At 52.6% G+C, this 23094-nt stretch overlaps 1 protein-coding gene and 2 long non-coding RNA genes across 4 annotated transcripts in view; all 3 read left to right on the top strand.

Annotated features, from left to right (window-relative positions):
- The first annotated feature begins 4735 nt into the window (after positions 1–4735).
- Positions 4736–8419, top strand: LOC118600434. Its single transcript, XR_004950094.1, has 2 exons — positions 4736–6888; positions 7524–8419. It is a non-coding gene; the product is annotated as an uncharacterized LOC118600434 (long non-coding RNA).
- Positions 8420–14402: 5983 nt separating this feature from the next.
- TTC7B (tetratricopeptide repeat domain 7B) overlaps positions 14403–23094 on the top strand; it is a 213307-nt gene continuing 204615 nt past the window's right edge. For both annotated transcript variants that reach the window (XM_036218147.1, XM_036218146.1), the window contains exon 1: positions 14403–14580. In XM_036218147.1, the coding sequence (XP_036074040.1) occupies positions 14460–14580 (121 nt within the window). In that variant the 5' untranslated portion in view covers positions 14403–14459. The remainder of the gene's footprint in view (positions 14581–23094) is intronic.
- On the top strand, positions 14766–21665 carry LOC118600424. Its single transcript, XR_004950084.1, has 2 exons — positions 14766–18834; positions 19359–21665. It is a non-coding gene; the product is annotated as an uncharacterized LOC118600424 (long non-coding RNA).

The raw sequence follows: 23094 nt of genomic DNA, 5'->3' as shown, positions 1-23094 counted from the left end.
CTGTGAGAGATTGCAACATTCTCCAGGTAATTCGTTATACTGTAAATGTTGTGGGAAGTCTCTGATACTTTCAGAATGCTCATGAATTATAGTAGCTGTTGATAGATTACAAATTTTGAGGGAGGGTCTAAGGCCAGTGATACACTGTGTGGCGTGAAGGCGGAGCCAAGAGTGGGAAGAGCCAGCATGACCTGAAGAAGCTGGGCGGCCCTGCGGGCGGTCTGGGCAGAGGGGAAGGTAATGGGCCCGCGTGATGCGTCACAGGTGGAGGCTGACCAACACCTCCCACCTTGGCCGTGTCGTTATTACTAGCATGAGAAGAGGGGCACAGTGAGCTGAAGTCTCAATTTCCACTCAACACACAGACCTGCCTGTGTTGACCCATTTTGGATGCAGAAGAGTACAGCGATGGGGATAATAGTTGTTAGTGATTTTCGCTGCCTTATCAGACACAGAAGCTGTGTTTAATCACGGCCCACCTTGGACCACTGATGGATCCAAGCACACGGGCCAGTTGCAAAGCCCTGGCTTAGAGTTGGGGCTCTTTAAACAGGCATTTATTTGCACGCGCGGCTGGCTCTGCCTGTAATTCCAGTGTTTTATTTCTTGAGCTTAGTGGTCGCACAGAGGTGTTCATTGTAGGATTCCTCATGTCTTTTTTGCACACTGGAAATATTTCAAAATTATTTTTAATTTTAAAAGGCCAGCATAGTCTTAGTCCCACCAGCAAAGAGCAGCCTGTTCTTGATGACATGACCTAGAGGAGAGGAGCAGAGATTCAATAACAGAGAACTGCAAGCAACATATTAGTTTTGTTCCAAGTAGTTTTAAAGCATTCCCTGAACCACCGGTAAGGGAGACAGTCTGCCCTGAGCCATCCACAGGCCCACTCTGAGCAGTGAGTTCCACTGTGTGGAACGGGGGCCAGGGGGAGATGTATAGCAGGGAGGAGATATGAAGATCTCTGTTCATCTGACCAACACAGAAGGGTTTCCATGCTCTCCACACTCAGGGCAGTCCTGTTTCTGTTCTCATTTCTCTGCCCAGGGTCTGGGCTCTGGATAGTCTTGTCAATCCCTCTGAGTGCTGGCCATGTTCTCTCATCTTTTCCAGCTCTGATGGACATAAAAATAATTTGCCAGGTGTCCCACTCAGACTTTTTGTTTGAAAGCAGCAATAACTCTACCTCTGAAGCAAAGAAGGGAATGGATGACAGGAAATGGGAGAACCGCAGGACCAAAGGAATAAAGAATCAGGCCTGGCAAGGGCAGGAACCAGGGCTGGCCCTGGGGGTCTGGAGAACAAAAGGTGGTGGGCTGTCAGGTCTGGCCCTCCGTGCTAATGGGTGTCACACAGAGCTGCATGCGTGCCTGTGTTTCTTTTGTCTTTTATCCTGTGTCCCTCCAAGCAAGATTCAGCTACCTAGGAGGAGGTCCTAGCTCCATAGAGGGGCATGTGCCAGCCTTGGCTGGAGGAGGGCTGGGCATCTCCCTGACAGGCACTGAGTAAATGCTCGTTCGAGGTCATTCCTGAAAAGTCCAGGGGGAGCATAACCGGCAACAAACGCCGGGCAGACGCATCCATAGCCACTCCCCAGTTTGTCTGCGCTCCTTGTTCTTCCGCTTGGCCTTTTCCATAACCTGTTTCCCCAGCAGATTCCAAACTCCAAGAGGACAAGGACATTTTTCTCCTCTTCTGCCTTCTTGGGAGAGATGGGAAGGGAGGGATCCCAGCACCATGCCAACACACTTAGGAGCTGCCGACGAAATCGAATTCAGTGAAATCAAAGAAAAATGGAAATGCAGATCGTTTCAAAGGTCGTTCTGGCAATTAAAGCATTTTCGTACTCTGCAGCGACAAGGATCGACCATATCAAGCCGGCTTTGTGTTTCGAGGCCTCATTACCGTGGAAGCTTTTCGCTCGCCCCTGCCTTCACCCCGCCCTGGGCCGGCTGATTCCCTGTGGCACTGCAGAATAGGGGAATAATTTTGCCATTTATTGTCAAGACGCTGCATCCAACAATGAGGGTTTTATTCCGAGATGTCTGAAAAGAGGCTCAATAAATGCCAAATATTAATGTCCATGTTTGAGGAAGAAAGGAATGCAGACTGCAACGAAGCCACGTCGACTCCGTCTGCTGCGGCCGGAGCCCCTTTGCGACTCGAAAGAACGTGACTCGTCGCCTCAGACAAAGGCCACGTTCGTTCTCCCGGACATGAGGGCACCTTACTTTATGAGAAGTGTAGTTGGCCACGGTAGTTAGGCGCCGTACATTCTCTCGGAGAAATCGTCGCCAGGGCCAAGCCGGTGGCCAGCCTTCGTGGGAGCATCCGTCACGATAGCCAAGAAGTGGAAACAGCCCGTGTGAACGACTGCTCAATGGTCGGGCGGAGTGTAGTATCTGCACAACGGAACATCAGCCGACCATGAAAATGAACGAAGTGCCGGTGAGAGCCGCGGTGTGGAGGAACCTTGGAAACACTGTACTAAGTCAAAGAGGCCGGTTAGAAAAGAGCACGTCTCGTGCGAGTCCACTTCCATGAAGTGGCCAGAGGAGGCGAATCCATGGAGACAGAAAATCAATTAGTGTTTGCCAGGGGTTGCTTGGAGGGCTAGGGCTGACTGCTAATGAGTTCAAGGTTTCTTCTGGAGTGATAAAATGTTCTAGAATTGATCATGGTGATGGTTGCACAACACCGTGAATATACTAACAACGGCTGAATTATATACTTTAAATTGGGACTGTGTGCTGTGTGACTTCTGTGTCAAGCTTGTTCTAAAAACCGCATATTCTAACATGCTACGCAGATGTTATGGGTGGCCTCTCGGCATGACAATTCTATTCCATGAATGTGCCTTCATTCCAAAACTATAGCATGCCACTGTCAACCCAGCTGACGTGGAGGATGTTGAAGTGACCGAGACCCAGTCCCGGCCTTTCTGAGACTCACGGTCTGTACAGAGAAGCAAACAAATGCCTCTAACAGGTGAGGGATCGTAGTTACCTGTGAGAATAATACCACAAGATGTAAACCAAAATGACAAAGGAGAGAGCTGGAAATCTGCAACGCTCCTTCCTCTTGGGGACAGAGATGAGCCTGGTGAAGGGGGAGGCGGATTTCAGCAAGGATTTCCCTTCTCCTTCCTTTGGGGGCTCTCCAAGGTCAACCCCAGTGAATGGATGGGTAGACTAATGAGCCCAGGGCCGCTGGTGTCCTGGGGGTTGCATGGAGGATGAAGGCCTGGCCTATATTGCCTGGGGGGGGGGGGGGTCCCAGCCCACCAAACGGGCATGCTGTGACAAGTTGACACAGAGCCGATGACCTGCAGAAGGCAGCAGGTGAGAGGCACTGGTCTGAGTGCCCAGGATGGAGTGCCGCATCCTGCTTCGGCTCTTTCTGGTTTGTGTGCCTGAGACCACCGTGTGCGAGCAGATGCCTCCTGGGCCTGTCCGCAGCATTGAGGGCTGTGTGGCAATTGATAGTTTAAACCGGGTTAGGGATGAGATGACAGACCCATAGCCCATCCCCGAGGCTGGTCTGTGGGGCAGCCGACTCTGCCCCCGCCTTATAGAGGCCTTTTCCTCTTCCCCTCCCTCCTTGTCCAGGTACCTGAGCAGCGACTCTCTCTGTCAAACCCTGCTCCCAAGAAAGGTTGTGATCCCCCACTCCCAAGTGCGTACCAGAGCCTCCCCACATGGGGTGAAGCCCCACTAGAGGGGCCTTGCAGATGCTCGGGGTGGCAACACCCCCCCCCCATGTTCAGCCATGAGCCCCACTAAAGCACACAGAGCAGCAAGGGCCCCTCCATTGGGATTCCTGGCTCCCATCAAAGGCACACATGACCAGCTGCACTGGAGGGGGTGGGGATGGGAATTTTAAGCTTTATCTTTCATTTGAAAAAGAAAGTTCACCCCTAGATAAAACAGCGTTTTAGGTGAAGAACTTAGCTTTTGGGGTCCGAGGCCAGGGAGCACCCAGAGACGTCCCAATGGAGCCCGAGAAGCCGCCTGTCATGAGGCGGAGAGAGTCTCATTTTCCCTCCTAGCCCCTCCTCTCCTTCCACGGGAAAAACCCCAAGGCTCTTGAGTGAAAAGCTTAGAAAGCAGCAAAGAGAAAGAAGCCAGACTTGCAGGAAAACCCTCCAGCCCATTCACGGTTCCCATGACCCTTTGTCACCCCAGGAGGAGCCGGAGGACGCCATCCCGCCCTCTGACTCACTTCCTCACTTCCCTCCGCACAGCTGTGGCTCCATCCGAAGGACAGCATGCTGCAGTGCCCCCCCCCACCCGCCCTGCTCTGCTGTCACATCCTCTACCTGGGCGCCCGCACCCTCCTCTCGCAGCCCCCTGTGCCTGGCTCAGCTTCAGGAAGCCCCTCCCTCAGTCCTGCCCTCGGTTACAAGCCACAGAAGACAACAACCCTGGCTCATTCAGGCAGAAAGGGATTGATCACACCCTCTGGGAGGAAGGGGACTGGGTGGGAGCTGGGTAGCCAGTGACAGAGGCTGGGAATCTTCCTCGGGGCTGTTCTGGCAGAGAGGGAGGGCACTGTCACCACTCCTGGGCGTGGGCACCCACGGGCACCTGCGCCAGCTCCACCCAGAGCTCTCAGAATGACCTCAATCGAATCCGATGCAGCTGTCCTGGGCTCTAAGTGGCGTCTGCCCGACGGGGCTGAGGTTACCTGCCCTCACTGCAGCCACAAGGGAGTTCGTCACCATGAGTGGCTGACATTTTCAGTTTCTCTACTGGAAGGGAGATTGTGCCTGATCAAGTGGGAAATTCCCCAAAGACAGAAAAAGAGATAGAGATCCCAGGTGGCCACAAACACAGGACAAATGGCCATTCCGCCTCCCATGAGTACGGGCCTCTAATTCCATTCTTTCTGCTCTCTGCCTTCCCTGACCGGCACCGTCTCTGAGTTTGAGAACAGACACTCCGGTGGTCATGGCTGAGTCAGCCATTCGACACGTGTTGAGGATCCAGGCCAAGGGCAAGGGCACCATTTCCTTGGGAAAGGCGCCTCGGAAGAGTGTTCCGCATGCGGCAGTCTGTGCTGTTTTCCTCTCTGGCAAAAGGGTCGGCGCCCCTGGACTGCAGCAAAACAGAAGGGATAACACAAGGACATCTTTAAAAAAATATCCTTTGACATCTTAAAAAAGAAATCCGGGTGGGGGGAGGACCAGCGTGTTATCCGTCATGCTCCTGAGCAACACAGTCAGTCAACCCATCTAGTCCACTGTAGTTCATCAAAAAAATAACTTCTTAGAATAGACATTGCCGTCAGCATCTTTCTGCTGACCACAGGCTATTCTGGGCAGGATTTTGAAAACGAAACTGATTTATTAAAAGCTCGCAACAGGAGGCACAAAGATTGGCTTGACTGCCTCGCTGTGGAGAGAGCCCCGGGCTGTGACCCACGGTGGTGAGGGTGAGTCCCCAGGGGGTGCAACCGTGGTCTGAAAGCTCAGCTCTCTTGTCCTCACTGTCCCCACAGACTGGCCACATGACCCTGGGAAAGTCACTTAGGTCTCAATTTCCTTTCTCAAACAAAGTTGAACCCCTTAGAAATCCTTGGGTGGTATGAAAAACAATACAAACGGAGCCCCTTCAAAATGCAGCCAGATCTGCCGTTCCAGAGGAATCGTCTTACACATCTTATTCCTCAAAACTTTGGAATGTTTAAACTGGGCAAAATAACCTTTAAACGGGGTCTAAAGCAGCATCGTACTCCAAACAACTGTTTGCAGAGCTGACAATAAAGTGGACATCCTGCCTACCAGACTTAAAATTAAAGACGTTTTTGAGAATTAGCGCCACCATGTACAGTTAAAGAATAACTTCACCTTTCTGCACCTGTAGGTGTTCCTTTCTTGACCTATTAACACTAGTAGAAAATTCCTTCCTTCTATTCACGCAATAATTCCCCTTCCCTTTCTCATAAACGCTCCTCGACTTCACTCTCTAGTCAGAATACCATTTGGGTTTCTGCCTGGATTAGTGCTTCCCAACTAGCAATTCGTTTGGATCGCAAATGAATGCATATTGCCCCTTACTCTGACCTTTTTCTTTTAGGTTAACAGTGTGGCAACTGACAGGAATCCACATGGGTCAGCGAGGAGGGGTTTGTTATCAGAAAACACAGGCCGGGGAGTCTCCTAAAGACCGAAAGGCAGCTGGGCCTCGGGAAGGTTGGGAAAGTGATCTTCAACTAATATGTATGGAGCTATCACTACATGTGTCAGGCCTGAGATCCAGTGGTGAGCAAAACCAGGGGATCTCTGCTCTCAAGGACCTTCCAGCAAACCAGCAAGCAAATAAATGTGATAGCATTAAAGATGACACATGTAATGAAGACAGCAACGCAGGCTAACGTGCTAGAGTGTGGCGGGAGGACAGGCTGCTGAGAGCATCGCTCTGAGGAAATGAATGGCATTGAAGAAGGGTCCTAATCTCCAGGAACGAGGCAGCACGGGAGAGATAGGGGGCAAGAGTTCCAGGCGGAGGGAGGAGCATGTGAACGCCTCAAGTGGAACCGTGGTGTGCTTGCTTGAAGACCCGTGTGCATGGAGTCCCGTGACCTGAGTTGAGTCTGAGAGCCTGGTGGTGCAGGGGCCGGGGAGCATCTGGGAATGGATTTCTCCCTCCGCCTCCTATCTCTGGGCCTAGGGTCCACTTCATTCCTTTCCTTCCTTCTGCAGACTGGCTTCCTCTGCTCCCCAGGCTCCTTGGCAGAACAGGACGGCTCTTGAGTCCAAAGTTCACCCTTAGAGTCTAGTTGTTCAACGGGCACCATCTCAGTCAGTTTCCAGCAAAGGACTGCTCACGAGTGCATCTCTGATCCAATTACCTGTAGCCCAAACCACGGGAGCTGCTAAGAGCGCTGGTGAGTCCCACAGTTCCGCGGCAAGAACTAACTGGGCAGAGGCATCCGTAAATTATCTGTCCGGGAGCAGTCTCACAGGCCGTAGGTAAGGAGTTGATTTAAATCAGTAGTTCTCAAACTTGAGTGTGCATGAGAATCCATGGGGAGCTTGTTAAAACACACGTGGTTGGACCCCACCCTAGAGTTTCTGATTCAGTAGGTCTGGGGTGGGCACGGCCAATGAATTTGCATTTCTACAAGTTCCCATGATGCTTTAAATGTGTCGTTCCGGAAAGTGGGGTCCACACCCCCCGGCCCCGCCAGTTTCTTCAACCTTCGGGTTCCAGATTCGGAAGGAGAATGGAGCATGGGGCCCGGTGTGCGACCAGCATTCCCACTCTCTGTACATCGGGGTTTCAGAATCACAGTTTTTAAACGTTTCAAAACGCCGGAAATGTCTTTGTTCCCAGCCTTGGGTGTCACCATGGGAGAAATAAAAGGTGACCATCCAATGAACTTTGCTCAGTGCCCTAATTACTTAGTGTGTTTCACTAGATTAAACCAAAACAAACCAAGGACTTTCCCAGAATAAGTAAACCCAGCCTCTGGGGTAGGTAAGAAATCTTTTTTCTAGGCATTTTCTTTTCTCTCTGCAGGGTGGATTCATTGCGTGGCTCGCTGCTCAGGGAAGATAAGTGCTGGGAGAAAGTTTGGGGACTCGCCTTTTCAGCTTTAGCTGGTGGGCCTGGCCCACCGCCCAGCGCCGCTGCCTGCGCCAAAGCCCTGTGAGGCCTGGCCAATGAAACGCCGCGGAACCCATGACCTCACCGGGAGGCGCTCTCATTGGCTGCCGCCGTGGGCCGAGCCTGTCTCTATCATTAGGGACCGCGAAAGCTGCGCGGTGGGTTCCTAACCCGGTCTGCAAGCCTGGCGGGGGTTCTCTTCAAACAACGGGTCCCTCAGAAGGAATTTCTGTTCTCCTTCGCTGACCTTGACTGGTGTGTTACTGGAGGTTAGCTGCTGCTTTCATCTTCCCCGTTCCTTTCCTAAGTACCTGCCACATCATAGTTATTTCCCAGTTATTCTAATCCTATGTTTTAACGAGTTTTGTCTTGCTTCTCAGTGGATGAAAGTCCGACCCGCCTGTAGAATACTAGTGATCACCACCCCCATACAATTAATTAACGTGGAATTAATTAACTGAGGCTCAGAGAGAGGATATGACTTTCACAAAGTCACACAGCAGGTTAGTTACAGAGATGAAAATCAGATCCAGGTTTCCTAACTAACTCCAAGTTCAGTGTGGTATACCTTCCCCCACATCCAATGTGGGCTGCCTGAGAGTAAAGGGGGCTGCAATCCAGGAGCCTCGGCTTGTAGGGGAACCCGCATACCAATAAGAGATAGCAAAGGTTTCCTCACCTTCTGGCAGCTGCCTAAGTCTCGCTTTGACAGGAGTGAATCGGGGACGGGAGCCCAGCAGCCTCCTAGAACAGTGCTTTCATTTTACAAACGAAATTGCAGGGTGCCTGGACATAAGCTAGTTAGCGATGAGTAGGGGAAGAACTTAACCCAGGCCTCCTGCTCTTCTCCAGTGGTGACCCCCAAATGCCTGAGGAACGGAATGTCCATGAGTCCCCAGGGAAAGGTGCATGTGATGGGCATGGCTATCAGGTGGCGTACATCTGATTTGGAGGTAAGAAAACAATCAGAAGTGTGTGTATGTTTCTCTAGCTGGCCAGGGAGTCACATGAGCTCTCATCCCTAACCCCTCTGGCTAGTAGGTGCTTTGCTATAGGAAAGGAGACTAAGCTTAGGGGTTTTCTCATCTGACAGTGGTGTGGTCTGGGGCTGGATGTGTGAACACTTTGACCCTATTTTGAGTCCAGAGTTTTTGAAAACTCAAGACCACTCTATTAGATGGTGGGAGTCTGTAAGCAGACTAGACCTGAAATCCTTTTCAAGGCCCGGCTCAGGGGTGACCTCCTCCAGAAAGACTTCCTAGAGTACCTCCAGGTGCGCTGAAGGTCCCCCGCACCCCCGCTCCCTGGTGCTCATCTGAATCCAACTGCAGAGTTGTTGTTCACTTCTTAACCCTTTTCCCCAACTAGACTATGAGTTCCTTGAGGGATGGGCTCACACTTTATGTGATGTTGTATCTCCAGGGCCTAACATTGTTTGGCACGCAGCAGTTGCTCGATAAATGTTTGTCAAATTGACCTGTGATAACCTTGCATGCTAGTGGCCTTGTGTAGGGGAAGATCACTTGCAATACTTAACACTTCACACGGAATAAGAATTAGCTTATTTTTTTATTAATAAAATGCTTGAAATGAACACAACTATTTGCTGATACAACAACCAGATCTTTTGTGCTTGCCTAGTTTCTGTTTTAAAACTCCAGATGTGTGAATCCACTGCATTATTCAAATCAAACCACTGCATGTATTTTCTTCTGTGCCTGGCCTGCTAGGAAGCTCGAAACCGTCTAGTCACACTTAGGAATGGCGCCCTTTCTTGTGCCAGATACAACATCTCCCTGTATCCATATACTTTCTGATCTTCATTGTTTATTTACACATTTAAGTAGATATTTATTTTATCATAAGCCACTTCTTGCCTTTCCAGAGAAAGGACAGGTAGTATATAAGGCAATGGGAAAGTGTCCCCAGAACTCTGAGTATGCAAAAAGCACTCATGAAGATAAGGGATTCCTTTCACACGGGCTTAAAGCAAAGAACAACTTGATTGTTGTGTCCAAAACCTATGCGAGGTCAGCATGCGTGGAGATGAGAGAGGAAAATCCGCAGAGCTGGTCCAGCCTCATCTGGGGCAGAGGGACGCAGATCTCAGACATGTGGATATTGTCAGCCCTGGAGAGGTGGCCTCAGGGATGGGACCAAGACAGCTCACAGAGCTTTTCCAGGGCCTGGATGATGACTTTCTTGGGATATGGGGGGAATGGCTTTCATCATACATGAAAGACGGCATGGAGGGTACATGATGCTTTCTGATGGGCTTCATCAGTGGGTGTGGGGGGAAGCACCCCGGATCACCCGCATGTTTTTGGATTTGCAAAGCTGAAGGCCACCCAAGGAACATAGTTTCCAGACGTGGCTCACACCACACCCAGGTTCTCCTTGAGCAGCCAGCCAGCCTCCTACATTTGGCTATCTCTCTCAAATGGCAACAGATGGTAAATTAGAAACACCGTCTTCAGTGCCAGCAGCAGAATTGCTCAGCAAGGTTCCCACTAGTTTGTCCCTACAGTGGGAACCATGGCTGCAGGCAGCAGCAGGTGGCCCTTGGGAAGAAAGTCAGGGGACCTCGGGGTCCTTAACGGGGAGGAGGGACACAGAGCCATCACGAATCATCCTCAGAAGCCCTGCTCAGAACAATAGCACTATGCAGCTTTTACAGGCAGCAGCCTTGTTCATAAAAGCAAACATGGCACTGGAGATATAAACCTGGAGGATGGATAATTCGAGCGTGCTAGAGTCACAGCAGGGAGTGTTACACATCAGAGAAAGGGAAGGAACCACCGCTACAAGCAACAAGGATAAATCCAGGAACATAGTGAGCAAAAAAGCAAGTTACAGAACGTGATGCCATCTTTAGAAGGCGTGGAGCCAAACATCATGTATAGGGTTCCACATTCCACTCATATTATCAGGGGTGGCAGAAAGTGAGTCTGGCGATAAAACTACTTCCAAAAGAAGCAAGGGAATCATAAACACAGAAATCAGGCTGGTGGTTAACTCTGGAATGGTCAGTCCGTTCTCTGGTGTTCATTTTATTTTATTACACAGGTGAGTCTTGATTATATATGTTTTTGTATGTATCAAATATCTCATAATTAAACACCATCCAAAGGCGCTGCGGCCATCGCTGCTCGCGGCTCAGGCCTGTGAGCGGTGGTGTGGTCCCCGGGTGCCTCACGAGCATCGCTGCAGTGCCTGCGTGGCTCATGCCTCCCGGGCTCTGTGGCCCAGGCAACCAGATGACAAGGCTGCTGCTCAGCATGGCGAGGTCAAAGGCTAAACGTGACTGTTCTGTTAGCACACTGAGGCCCCTGCCCTTTCCTCCGCTGGGATTTCCGTCTCTCCCTTCAGCTGCCCCATCTGCTTCAGCTGCCTGATTCTCACTTCTCTGCGGGCCTGTATGCCGGGATGCTCAGGCCCGGGGTGCAACTGTCCAGCCCAGCCCCGCCACCTTCCTTCAACTCAGTCATCCATTCAACAAATATTTTCTGAGTACCTACTACGTGCCAAGCGCCGTTCTCAGTGCTGGGGATGCAGCGATGAACAAAACCACACGCAATTCATAAATATAAATTAGGTGGTGATAAGAATTGCTCAGCAAGGTTCCCACTAGTTTGTCCCTCTTACCCCATAGCAGGGTAAGAGGCTAGGGAGTGAAGGGAATGGCAGGAGATGCGTTTGGCAAGTGAAGGACTCTCTGAGGAGGCGACCTTGGGGCGGAGACCTGAAGGAAGGGAGGGAGGACCACTTGGGAATCTGGGGAAGAGCGGCTAGGCCGAGGGAGGTGCAAGGGCAAAGGCTCTGACCCCTTTTCCAACTCTTGTCTGTTTCCCCTGGAACTCCTCCCACCCACTCCCAGCCCATAAGCTCTCTGCTCGCCTCTACTGCTGTTCTACTTGTACAAGGAGCCTAGGCATTTGGGGAAAGGGAAAAGGATCCCAGACCACAGAGGTACCCTCATTTGCACTGACCTTCACTCTGAGCCTATAACCTACCTCCACTGTTCCTGGCAAAGCCAGTTTTTCTCAAGGAATTAGCCTGGGGTCAGAATCCCTGAGCCATCTTTCACTTAGCTTTTTTTCGTGTGGGGGCACAGCCAGGCCTCAAGGCTGGATTCGGCTACAGGCTGTGATTTTTCACATCTTTGTCAAACCTGTAATACCAATGCCTGGAAAAAAGACGCTGGCTTAATTGCTATTATTAGCATGAATGACTTCCCAGTCCTGAATTTTTCTGAATGCCACCTGCAGGTAAGCTCACCTGGAAAACAATTCGGGGAGCTTCTCCTTGTGTGATCACTCGTACTCCTCTACGGTGGTTTGTGGCAGGTGTCAGAGCAGCTCTGGCAATAAGTGAGGACCAAAACCTTGAAGGTGTGGGAATGAGCCCGGAGGTTGGGAGGTCCCGCTCTCTGGCTCCACGCAGTGAAGGCCCAGAAAGTTCTTTCTCGGCTGGGTCAGGCTGACAACATTTGTCAGCCTTTGCTCTCAACTCCTGTACCCTGGCAACCTCGGTGTTCAGACAAATGGTCTGAAGTGTACCCTGGTAGGTACCGGCCACTTCCGTGGTGGCCTGCAGTGACGGTGGACACCTCAGATGTAGTCACTTATATGTATTCTTGTGTTTGCAGGCTGATTCTAGACTTTGGAGATCTCCAGCTTCATTCATTCATTCATTCATTCATTCGTTCACTCTCTCATTCAAGCTCCTATACTGTGTAAGGCCCTACGCTGGGTGGAAGGCGTACAGAGACGCAAACCGACAGATGACATTTATTGTACTCTTACAGCATACAAACACCAGTCTAGTGTTTTACCTGTTATTTCTTCATTTAATTCTCAACCAACTCTACGGGGCAGGCATTACTGCTGAGGAGCTGTTGGCATGTAAGGCTTGGAGCAGTTAAATGCCACTGCCCAGGCAGCATATGCTGAGTCAGGGCTCAAATTCTACTCTGTCCTCGTGAAAACACAGGCCTTGTCTTAGAACTTATCAGCTAAGGGGCAGAGGGACAGACACCAACAATTTACACTATGTACGGACAACTGAGACAGGAGTCATCACCATGACAAAGTTTGCCATGAGAAGTCCTACCACAGAGGAAGTAGCACTGCTCTGGGATCACACAGGAACTGTCACATGTTGAGCAAGGCTTCTTGGTGACCTTTGGCCTGGGTCTCAGAGAGCGAATAGGAATTTCTGTCCTGGATCAGAGGGGAGAGAACCTTCTAGGCAAACATCTACAGAGACAGACCTCTGTGCTAGAGTCAAGAGATCAGTATGAGCATTCGGGGGGAAGAGGAAGTAGACCTGTGGAGATTCCTTCTACTTCCCTTCCTAATTACTCTTGGTGGAATTGAAGGAAACAAAGGTCCCCTCTGAAACTTCGACATTCTATTTCCCCTTTCCTTGGGCGTCTACAGCATCCGAGGCCCATCAGGTCAACTTCCATTATCTCGTCAGTCTTTGGAGATGCCCGCAGTTATGCTGGTCACCCCAGAAGGCATCTCCTGATCTTCCCTCCTCACATCGCTTAATGTCTAAATATCAACTTCTTCATTGGTAAACCAGGGTTCACAATATCTGTTCTTCCCAAGAATAGGCCCAGGGCTGCTGAGGGGATGAGAGATGAACCCGTGTGTGAGAACACCTGGAAAGCTGGAGGAAGGTACCTAGAAGGGGTGGTGCAGATGATGACTTGGTGTTTCCTCCTACCTGGTGTTCCAAACTGTCAGCTCCATCCTCAACTGGATGTAAGATCCACCATGGCAGGAATTTGTTTAGTTCCCCATTGCATCTCCGGCACTTAAAACAGTCCCTAGCACATAGTAGGCGATCACTACATAGTTACTGAATAACTGAAAGAATGAACAGCTTGCACACCTGCCGGGCTCTCAGTCGACAGGGACGAGATGAGAAAACCCCACTAGTGACTTTGAATCCTCCTCAGAGGGCAAGGGAGCTGGCATGGGAGCTGGCAGCGGTGTGAGTTGCCTGGCTCCGTTCACCTCAACAGACATTTATGGAGCCCCTGGGCAGGGGCAGGGGCCTGTCTGGGTTGGATGACTCTCCTCCCACCTTGGGCTGGATGGCAGTTAAGGCTGCCAGGGGCACGGAGGGGCCTACTAAGGGGCACAGGCCAACTCAGGCCCAGAGGGATCCACCGGCAACCTGAGCCGGCAGGGCAAGCTCAGGCAGGCCCGCCCCTCTCACCTGCCTCATACCAAACCCCAGGCCGCTAGTCCTGCCTGGCCGGTGACCTTTCCCCTGGTCGTGGCCCTGCTAGGCCCTATTTCCGAGGGTCTGCCCTGCTTCCACATCCAGTCTCTCCCTTCCTCCCTCCATTTCTTTTGCCCCAGCCCCCGTCCTGCTGCGTCCTGCCCTGACCCCCCGCTCCACCGCCCCCGCCCTTCCTCGCCTCCCTCCACCACCCGGAGGCCCCCACGCTTTCCACCTCGGGTGTCCATCCCAGGCCCTCTCCGGGGCCCGCTCCTGCGTCTCCTTCCCCCTCCGGACCTCCCCGCACCTCGGCCCTTGCGCGTGCCCCCGGCGCGGGTCCCGGCCCGGGTCCCGGCCCGCGCTGCGGCTCCGGCCCTGGCCGGCAGGGGCCGCTCCTCGCGGCGCCCGGGGCCCCGCCGCCGCCCGCCGCCGCCGCCGCCCGCCTCCCCGCCCCTTCCCCAGCCGGCGCTCCCGTTACGCCGCGGAGCCGGGAGCCGGAGCCCGAGCCCGCGGCGGCGGCGGGAGGCGGCGGCGGGGGCGCTCGGCGGCAGCGGCGGCGCTGCGGGGCCTGCGGGGCCTGCGGGCGGGCGGGCCGGGCCCGGCCAGGCCGCGATGGCGACCAAGAAGGCGGGCTCGCGGCTCGAGACGGAGATCGAGCGCTGCCGCTCCGAGTGCCAGTGGGAGCGGATCCCCGAGCTCGTCAAGCAGCTGTCCGCCAAGCTCATCGCCAACGGTACGCGCCGGGCGCGCCGGCCGCAGCTGCGGGGGGCGCGCGGCCTCCGCCGGGCCGGCCGGTCCCCGCCGGGCGCGGCGGGGCGCGGGGCGCGGGGCGCGGGCAGGGGCGCGTCTGGGCCGCGAGCGCGTCTCGGCGGGGATGTGCGCGGAGCCAGGGCCTCAGGAGCCTGGGGTCCCCGGGAGGCACGCGGCGGGGCGTCCGGCGGGCGAGGGCTTGTGACGGGCGTGCAGGGCTGGCCTCTGTGGAGTCAGGTGTAGGGGGTCTCAAGGACTCAAATGCTGTACCGCGATCCCAAGGGGTCACGGGCCGGCCTTGGGGTTCTAAGAAGTTGGACGTGATGAGGGACGGTGCTTCCTGAGGACATGGGTGTGAGTGTTTGGGGGATTCCGGGGTGTGTGTATGGTGTACTCAGAGAGTCAGGATGTATTTATAGGGGTCCTGAGCAGAGAGCCCTAGGAAATAAGGTTTGTAAACATATGGCCTTCAAAGGGCTCCAGGCGGAAGCTCAGGTTTGGGGTGTGTGTGGGGTGGTGGTGGAAGTCAGGTTGAGATGTGTGTCCTGGGGGCCAGAGAGTAGGATGTCCAAGATCTGGACCTAGGGAGGTCAGGTTTGGGAACGTGAGGGAGAAGGTTGAGTCAGGAAAGAGAACATTGAGAGAGAGGTGGGAATGTGGTTGAAGAATGTTGGGAAATGGGATCGGGCGGGTGAGGGCTTTGGTGCCTAGCCGGGGAGAGGTCTGAGAGGGCCACTGAGTACTTGGAGTTGGTCCCCGACTCTGTTGACTGAATCGATTCTTGTACCCATTGCATCTGAAAATCCCATTTCAGAGCCCAGCTCCACGTGGCCGTATTTGTTTTGGAAGCAAGTATTGTTAATAATTGCTTGTCTTGTACCCGCCAAAACTACGGGCACCAGCGGACTGGCGAGGGGGCAGAGGTTTTTGTCTTATTTTATCTTTGGCTTCGTGAGGCTGGGTGAGCACATGTTGGCTGAACAAATGAATGAAAGAGAGAATGAATGGCACCGCACCGGGAAAGGGCATCTGCACTATTTTCAACCTTCTCATCTCAAACTACCCAAAAGTATGGGTGTCCGGTGTCATCTTCTAGAATGGTTTATATTTGCGCCTTTTATGGTAGGCGCGCCTCAAAATAAAGACTTAATTTTGCACACTCTCAACTCTGGTGCCGTGCTTTGGGCAGGTATTTCCAGGTGCCATGATTGTGCCAGGGGCATGGAGGAAGCACGGACCTCCCCGGGCCCAGCTTGGTGGAAATGCTCGAACCGCACTCTCCGTTAAGTTAGCATTTGGAGGAAAGGCGTTCAGTCTCATGGGCCCCCATGGCAGCTTGACCTTGTCCTCCCTCAGAGGCTCACCAGCTTCTCCTCTTGCTTCTCCTCTCCTTACCTGTAGCATTTTCTCGCTTCTTCTTGGAGTTGGATCTACTTTACCACTTCCCAGCTATGTGGGCATACACCTGCAGAGTAGGCTGAAGTTAGGATTACATGAGTTCATTTGTGAGCCCCCTGATTTTTTCCTTCAGAACCACTTGTTTCCTGCTTATTTACTCATTCAACCAGGATTTGTGTGCCCACCTGTGCCAGGCATAGATAGTGGTGAACAGCACTGACCAGTCTTCCAGTAGGCAAATATGGAAATCAATAAACTCGGATAATGAGTGATTTAAAGACAACAGACAAGGTAATGTGACTGATGATGGCGTAGGGGAAGAGGGGTGACTCAAACGACAGTGGTCTCAAATGAGGAGGTGGAGGGACTTGTGGCGGAATGGGCCCACCTCACTCACCTCCAAGGCCCTCCTAGGCTCTGCACCCTTCCTGGGGCTTGGTCCTTGTGGTGTAAGCCACAGTCATTAATGAGGCTTGGCGGGGAGCGGGTTGTCAGGGGCACTGTGGTCCGTGGTTCTGTGTCTAAGTTTGGTTTTGGGAAACTCATGAGAGAGAGATTTCTGCCTCATAACCCACGTGGTAAGCAGCAAGCCGCTGATGGCAAAAGGCCACCCAGACTTGAAGGTCAGAGATTGCTCAGGAATATATATATATAATACAGCAAAGAAAAATATGAAACAAAACCAGAATTATTGTGGCTGTCCATTGGGGTTCAGAGAAGTGTTTGAAGGAGGGTCTTTTCCTTCCTTTGGCTGATGGAGGCTCCCTTGGGCTAGTGGTGGGACTTCCTACTGGCTTTGGGGACATCAGCTCCCCTGACCCCTCTTGGGTGCACTAGACCTCAAGTTCTGGGCAGATTTGACAAAATTCTTAAGCTAAAGCATTCGCTGCTCAGAATAAAGCAAGCGAGTAGATGTCATGTTTGTCATACTGAGACAGTTACCTTGGAGGCAGCTACAGGCAGGAAATCGCACAGTCTTTGGAACCAGCCAGACCAGTGTCTGAATCCTGGACCTGCCACGTCCTAACTCTGTGTCCTTGGCCCAGTCCCTTAACCACTCTGAGCCTCAGTGTCCACATCTTAGAGTGGGGATTAACCTTGCAGAGGTTGTTATGAAGATTAAAGGAGCTAATGACTCCTAGGGCTCGCTGCAGAGCTTGACACCTTAGTAGAGAGGTCATTCATTCATTCATTCATTCATTCCACAAATACTGAGTATTGCTACATGCTAGCCACTGTTTTGGGCACTGGGGATATATCAGTGGACAAAAGAGAAAAAAATCACAAACATCCCTGCCCCTATGAGGCCCACATTCTGGTGGGGAAGGGGCCTGGAGACAGATGAGTAAAATCATTAAGTAAAATTTACTGGCTATCAGATGGTGGGAAGCGCTACTAGAAGAAGACGGAGTGGGAGAAGGAAAGGTGCTTTGGGCGTGGGGAGGGGCATGGGGGCCCCTGATTTAAATAGGGCAGCTGGGGAAGGCCTCGCCAGGAAGGCAGCGTCTGAGATGAGACCTAAGTGGGGGAGAAGCGTGTTCCAGGGAGGAGACTTCAAGGGCAGAGGCCTGGTGAGGGCAGAGGGTGGTGGGGCCAGATCGCGTGGGGCCTCCAAGGTCACGCATGGTTGAGGCGTTGGCTTTTCCCTGAGTGAGATGGGAGCCGCGGGAGGGTTCTGAGCAGAGGAATCCCTCATTCTCAATGCTTCTCCTCGCAGCGCGCCTCCCCACGCGGCAGCATTAGCCTCTTGTGGGAAGGGAGCATGCCAGCGCCTCCCCATTAAGGCTCTAAATCGTGGACACTTTCAGAGCATGCTGCTCCGGCCTGACTCCTTTGAGATAAATTGGTTCAGACAGTTTTGCCAAGAGGTAGATAAGGAAGAAAAGGGCAAATGCCAAGCTGAAAACGGAGCACAGAAATCCGTTTTCTCCACCGTAGTCATTATTTTAATCATTCCCATATTAAAACAAACAAACAAACAAACAAACAACAACAACAACAACAACTAAATGTGTAGCAGCTATATGCCAGGCTCCGGTAAGTCCCAGCAAGAGGGTGATCACACCAGTTAGGGGCAGGAGAAAATGCCCCTCGAGCCCAGGCTCTTGCTGCCTGAGGTGTGGTCTGGGGATGGGCAGAGTGGGCATCATTTAGGAGTATCTGAGGAATGCAGACCCTCGGGCCCCACCCCAGACCAGCAGGATCAGACTCTGTAGCTTACCAAGGTGTCCAGAGGATTCATGGTCACAGGGGGGTCTGAGGTACCCTGTCCTGAGGCTGAGGAAGGACGTGGGGGTGAGGGTAGCAGTGAATAACCACACATTGGCTCTTTGTTGATCCAGTGGTACATCCTGGTCCCTGGGAGGGCCATCTTAGCTGCCCTTTTCCCCTGGAATGTTGCCCCCCAACCTCCGAACAGTGAGATTCACAATTGTGTGAGGAAGTACAGTGACCTGACACTTGGTCCTCAATTTGGACTCTACCTATACTTGGCTTGGTGACCTCTAGTCAGTTAAACATCTCAGAGCCTGCATTTCCTCATTAGTAAGATAGAGTTAATACTACCTACACCGTTAGGGTGGCTGTGAGGAGGAAATGAGTTGATATATGTGAACTTTGGTGTATGTAAAATGCCTGTGTTCACTCTCTGCAGCTGACTCGGTGTCACCATGGGCAAGGCAGACCAAGCCCTGGATATCAGCTGGAAGGAGGAAAACAGAGCGGGAGACCTGGAAATGACACACCTGAGCTTGGGCCCAGTCAAGACTCCCACATATTTCAATGGCAGAACTAGGCATTTTGGAGGCCTGTGTCAGCCCCTTCGGACAGCCACTCCTATGTGAGGCGGCATCTGTTAATCTTCTTAGGCACGAGCTCAGTTATCGAGCTCTCGTAGAACAATTGGGCCCCAGATAATAGTTTCTCCTTTAAGGGATCGTGGCCTTTCTGATTAGGTGTGATTTTGAGACATTTTAATTACCTCTTGGTGATGGGTAGATAGGGAATGGTGCCAGAAACAAAGATTATTTCTGGGGCAAAGTTTGGTTGCAAAATGTATTCAGACCATCGAGTGGGAGTGAAGTTCTTGCATTTGCCAAGAGCAGATACTCCACCGGCACTGTTGCCTGTGGCCCCGAGGCTTCCCCTTCGGGAGGTGGGCTGGGCTCCCCGACTGCTCCCCGGGCACCCTGGCCTCTGGAGTCTTCACAGAGAGCGGGGGGCAGGGGCGTGTGTTGGTGAATGGGGGGCCTCCTGGAGGGCCCCAGGGTCATCTTTGGAAACAAGGCCGAGGTTTCACCGAGAGTCCATGTGGGGTACAGAGCTGACACTCTTGCTCAGAATAGCTTCTTCGGACATTTTCAGGGTACGGCAGATGCCAGGGAGTCAAACTGCCCTCAGTAGGGAAGGACATCAGCGAGAACGTCGTGACCCCCCATCCTGGCCTTCCCAGGGCAGCCGTCCTTTCAGATACTCTGTCCTGGTATGCTCTGAAGGACGCTCCTTTGCGGCAGACCACATGTCCTGATATTTGGATTCAGAAGATTTGCTTATGTGACAGTCACACGCGGATGGCTCTGAGCGAGGCGTCGGGGCTCGTGGTTGCTACAGTCAAGGCAGAAGGACTGTGGCCTTCTGGCTGCACACAGTGGGGCCGGGACTGCTCAGCTTCTCCCCAGCTCCCATTTAGAGGCATTCCGGGCTCTGAGTGGGTAGGAAGGAGGATGACTGACATTCATTCACTTGAACAGCCAACCTTTCCAGCACGTGCTTTGTCACCTTGGCTCGTAGGGCCTCCTGGACCCTCTCTTTCACCTTGCTTATCATCCTTCTACCTGTGCTCTTGTTCAGCTCTGGAGGCCTCTCCGCAGGTCAGGAGCCTACCTGTCTGTCAAGGTCTGGTTCAAATCCCTCCCATCTGTCCTTCCTGCACAGAAAAGGCTTTTACCTGTGAGAAGACAGACATACATTGTTAGAACCAGGTGGGACTTGACAGAGCACACTGTATAGCAGTTTTGAAACTGTGCTGTCAAGGAACCCCTCTGGGAACATGCTTTTGGGTCTTGGTGGCCGGGTGGGCCTCACTCACTGGAGCAGTGACACTTTTCCTTAAAGTATCCTTTGAAGGGAGGGCTAATACGCTTAAGAAATAAATTAGAAACCCACCGATCTAGTCCAACCCCGCCCCCATCTTACAGATGGGAAAACAGGCCCAGAGAGAGCGGCGTCTCCCTCGAAGCCAGCAGCAGCGAGTGGCAGAAGCTAGCAGAGTGGGTCAGAGCGCCGGCCCCAGCGTTCAGTTGTTTCAGCTTGAAGAGTGTTCTGTGGTTTCCTACCCCAGAGAGTCACTTCACCTTGGGGAACCCCATCCGTGCAGTGGTGACACACATCCAGGATCCCTTTTCTGCAACCCTCGGGGCCAGACGTTTCAGAATGCAGACATTTTCAGAGTATGGTACACTTGCCGGACGTGATGTGACACTCCCAGTGGGGTCGGGGCAGCACCTCATAGTAAAACACGTCAGCATTTCTGCATCAAAATATATGGCTAGTCATTGCGAAAGGGGTAAATAGACCATAAATAGCCTCATGTTGGTTCGCTCGAGGTTTTGCTGCCCAAAAAGTTAACAGCAACAAGAATCAGCTTTTGGTTTTTAGAGAGTTCTGGATTTCAGAAATTATGGATAAGGGATTGTGACCCTGTCATAATAGTGCCAAACCTGTGGCGTGGTTATAAGGACCAAAGGAAAAGAAAAAGCAGCAATAACAAAACACCTAAAAGCGCTTAGCATGGGGCCTGTGCGGAATACACCCTCAGCGGACGTCAGGTGCCTTCTCGGAGTGGTGGGTGTTATCATCTCCCACGTCCCAGTTCAGGGCTGTCTCCCCTCCCCCACACCGCCTATCTGGGCACCTGCCTTGTCTCCGTACTAAGGTGGTCAGTCGCTAGAGGACAGAGGACCCTGGTTCTGCTGTAGTGAGCCCTTAGGCTGCTGTGTTGAATTGGCCCCACACACTTTCACGGGGGTAGTGGGGGGCAGTCTCTGAGCAGTCGGAAGAGGGGTAAGGAAGTAAGGCCGAGGGCCTTCCAGAATGGAGTGACGACTTTACCCCTGAGAAGCGTTGTCCTACAAGGACTGGCGTTTGCCTCTGGGGCTGCCAGCACCAAGTGAGTGGGGGCCAGCCAGAAGCTCCCTGGTTGTCAATTCAGCATTCTGTACCCCCGCTCATCCTGATTGATTGAGCCCTGATTTTGTCCAGTTCTCAGCCCCTCCATGTGCCCAACGCTTCACTGTAGGCGGCCCGGTCCCAGAGGGTCCACTGCGTTGCCTGTGATTGGTTGAGACATGAACATGTGCCTTGGTTCTGACCAGTGAGACTTTGGGGGCATTTGCTGTGGGAGGAGCTTCCGGGAGAGATTTCCTCATGCTTAAGAGCATCATACATGCTTAAGAAGGAAAGCGAAGGGTCTCTTTCTTCCCCTGGAAAGCGTTTGTTTTTGAGGCTTGGAGGTGCAGCCATCTTGAGGGCACCCGGCCTTGGCGAGAGGCTGACCTACAGAGAGAGGTGGCGCAGAGACAAGAAGAACATAGGCCCTGACGGCCTCCCTGACATTCCCTGGACTTCCTGTTACGTGAGGTAATAAATGCCTTCTCACCGAGGCCACATTGAGTTAGGCGTTTGGTCGTTACTTGCTGTTGTCGTCGTTCTAACTGGTACACTTCTTTACTTACCCAGAGCACCCCCAGCTGCCGGGCGGCCTTGCACTGGGAACTCATTCAAGGATGGCCTTTGCTTTGACCTCACATGGGTGGATTCCTGCCCCTTTGGGTGACCTCATGCTTGGCAGATGGTGCAGGGTTACAGGCCTTTGACTTGTGCGAAAGCCAATATTTCACATCTGAGAAGCCAGAAAGAGGGAAAAGGTTTTTTGAGACCTTTTAAAACCATCTCCATCAGCCACCAAGACAAGAATGAGCAGTGTTTGGCAGATGGAGTAGATGAGTGCCACATAAAATACGAAGAGAAGCCACAAGCCACAGGAACCTTAATGGCATGGCTAGAGCCCCTTCCGCCTTCTGGGTTTGTCTGTCCCTGTTCATCAAACGTGGCGGTGGCAGAGGTGCCAGAACTAGGCGGAACAGATGTTTTTCGGTCCTTTCGGAGGCCTACCAGACGTGGAGTCAGAATCCCCAGGCATTTCCCCTCCAAGTGACCTCGCACACGTCACTTGATCCTCTGAAACCTTAATTTTCTTGACTTCACAGGTGTTAAAATGGTGTCAGTAGGAAGAAGAATGAATAAGCACTTCTCGAGCCTCTGCTGTGTGCCGGGACCTGAGCATGAACTTTTTTACACAGATTGGTCAGTCATCACAGCGACTGCATGAGGATGGGGCTGGGGGGCGTAATTTCCACGCAGGGCATGAGGAGACTGAGGCTGGAGGCTGTTCATTGAGCCGGATTTTCACCCACTTCTGACTCTAGTTCCATTATTCTTTCGACTGCAGAATCACCAAACTGGCTTTTTAGAACCCAGATTGCCCTACTTCTAGATGTAGCAGGTCTGGGCCGGGCAATGCTGATGGCGCTGGTCCACCACGGTCTCATGCCGAGTAGTACTGGGCAGCATGAATTCCCGGACCTCTCCTCTGGGGTGTCAGATGGGGGCTGGGACTCTGCATTTTTATATTGAGCTTCAGTTGATCTGTGTCATCGGGCAGGGTGTGAAGCTCCTGCCCTCAACCATGAACCTTAGCATTTAATAAGCACCTCCTGTGTGGGGGGCCCTGCACCCAAAGAAATAGAGTGAGCAGCTCACCAGCCACAGGAAACTTACAGCTCAGGGCACTCACTCACTCAACCTTTGGGCAGCTGAGTCTCCGGGGGGCTGATCAGCAACCCAGATTCCCACGCAGGGCCCTAGCTTCTGCTTCAGGAGGTCTTGGTGGGGTTGGGGTCCAGGAAGCAGGGTTATTAACTAGTACCCAGGTGATTGTAGCCAGGGAGTTCCAGGACCACACTTCGACCATGATTGTCCAAGGAGGAGAACAGAATTTCACCCCACAGCCTGGGGAGAACAATGATAGCATCACTTCCAA

Source organism: Rousettus aegyptiacus, unplaced genomic scaffold (genome assembly GCF_014176215.1).
Source record: "Rousettus aegyptiacus isolate mRouAeg1 unplaced genomic scaffold, mRouAeg1.p scaffold_m13_p_3, whole genome shotgun sequence".
NCBI lineage: Eukaryota > Metazoa > Chordata > Mammalia > Chiroptera > Pteropodidae > Rousettus > Rousettus aegyptiacus.
This window is presented reverse-complemented; position numbering and strand designations above follow the sequence as displayed.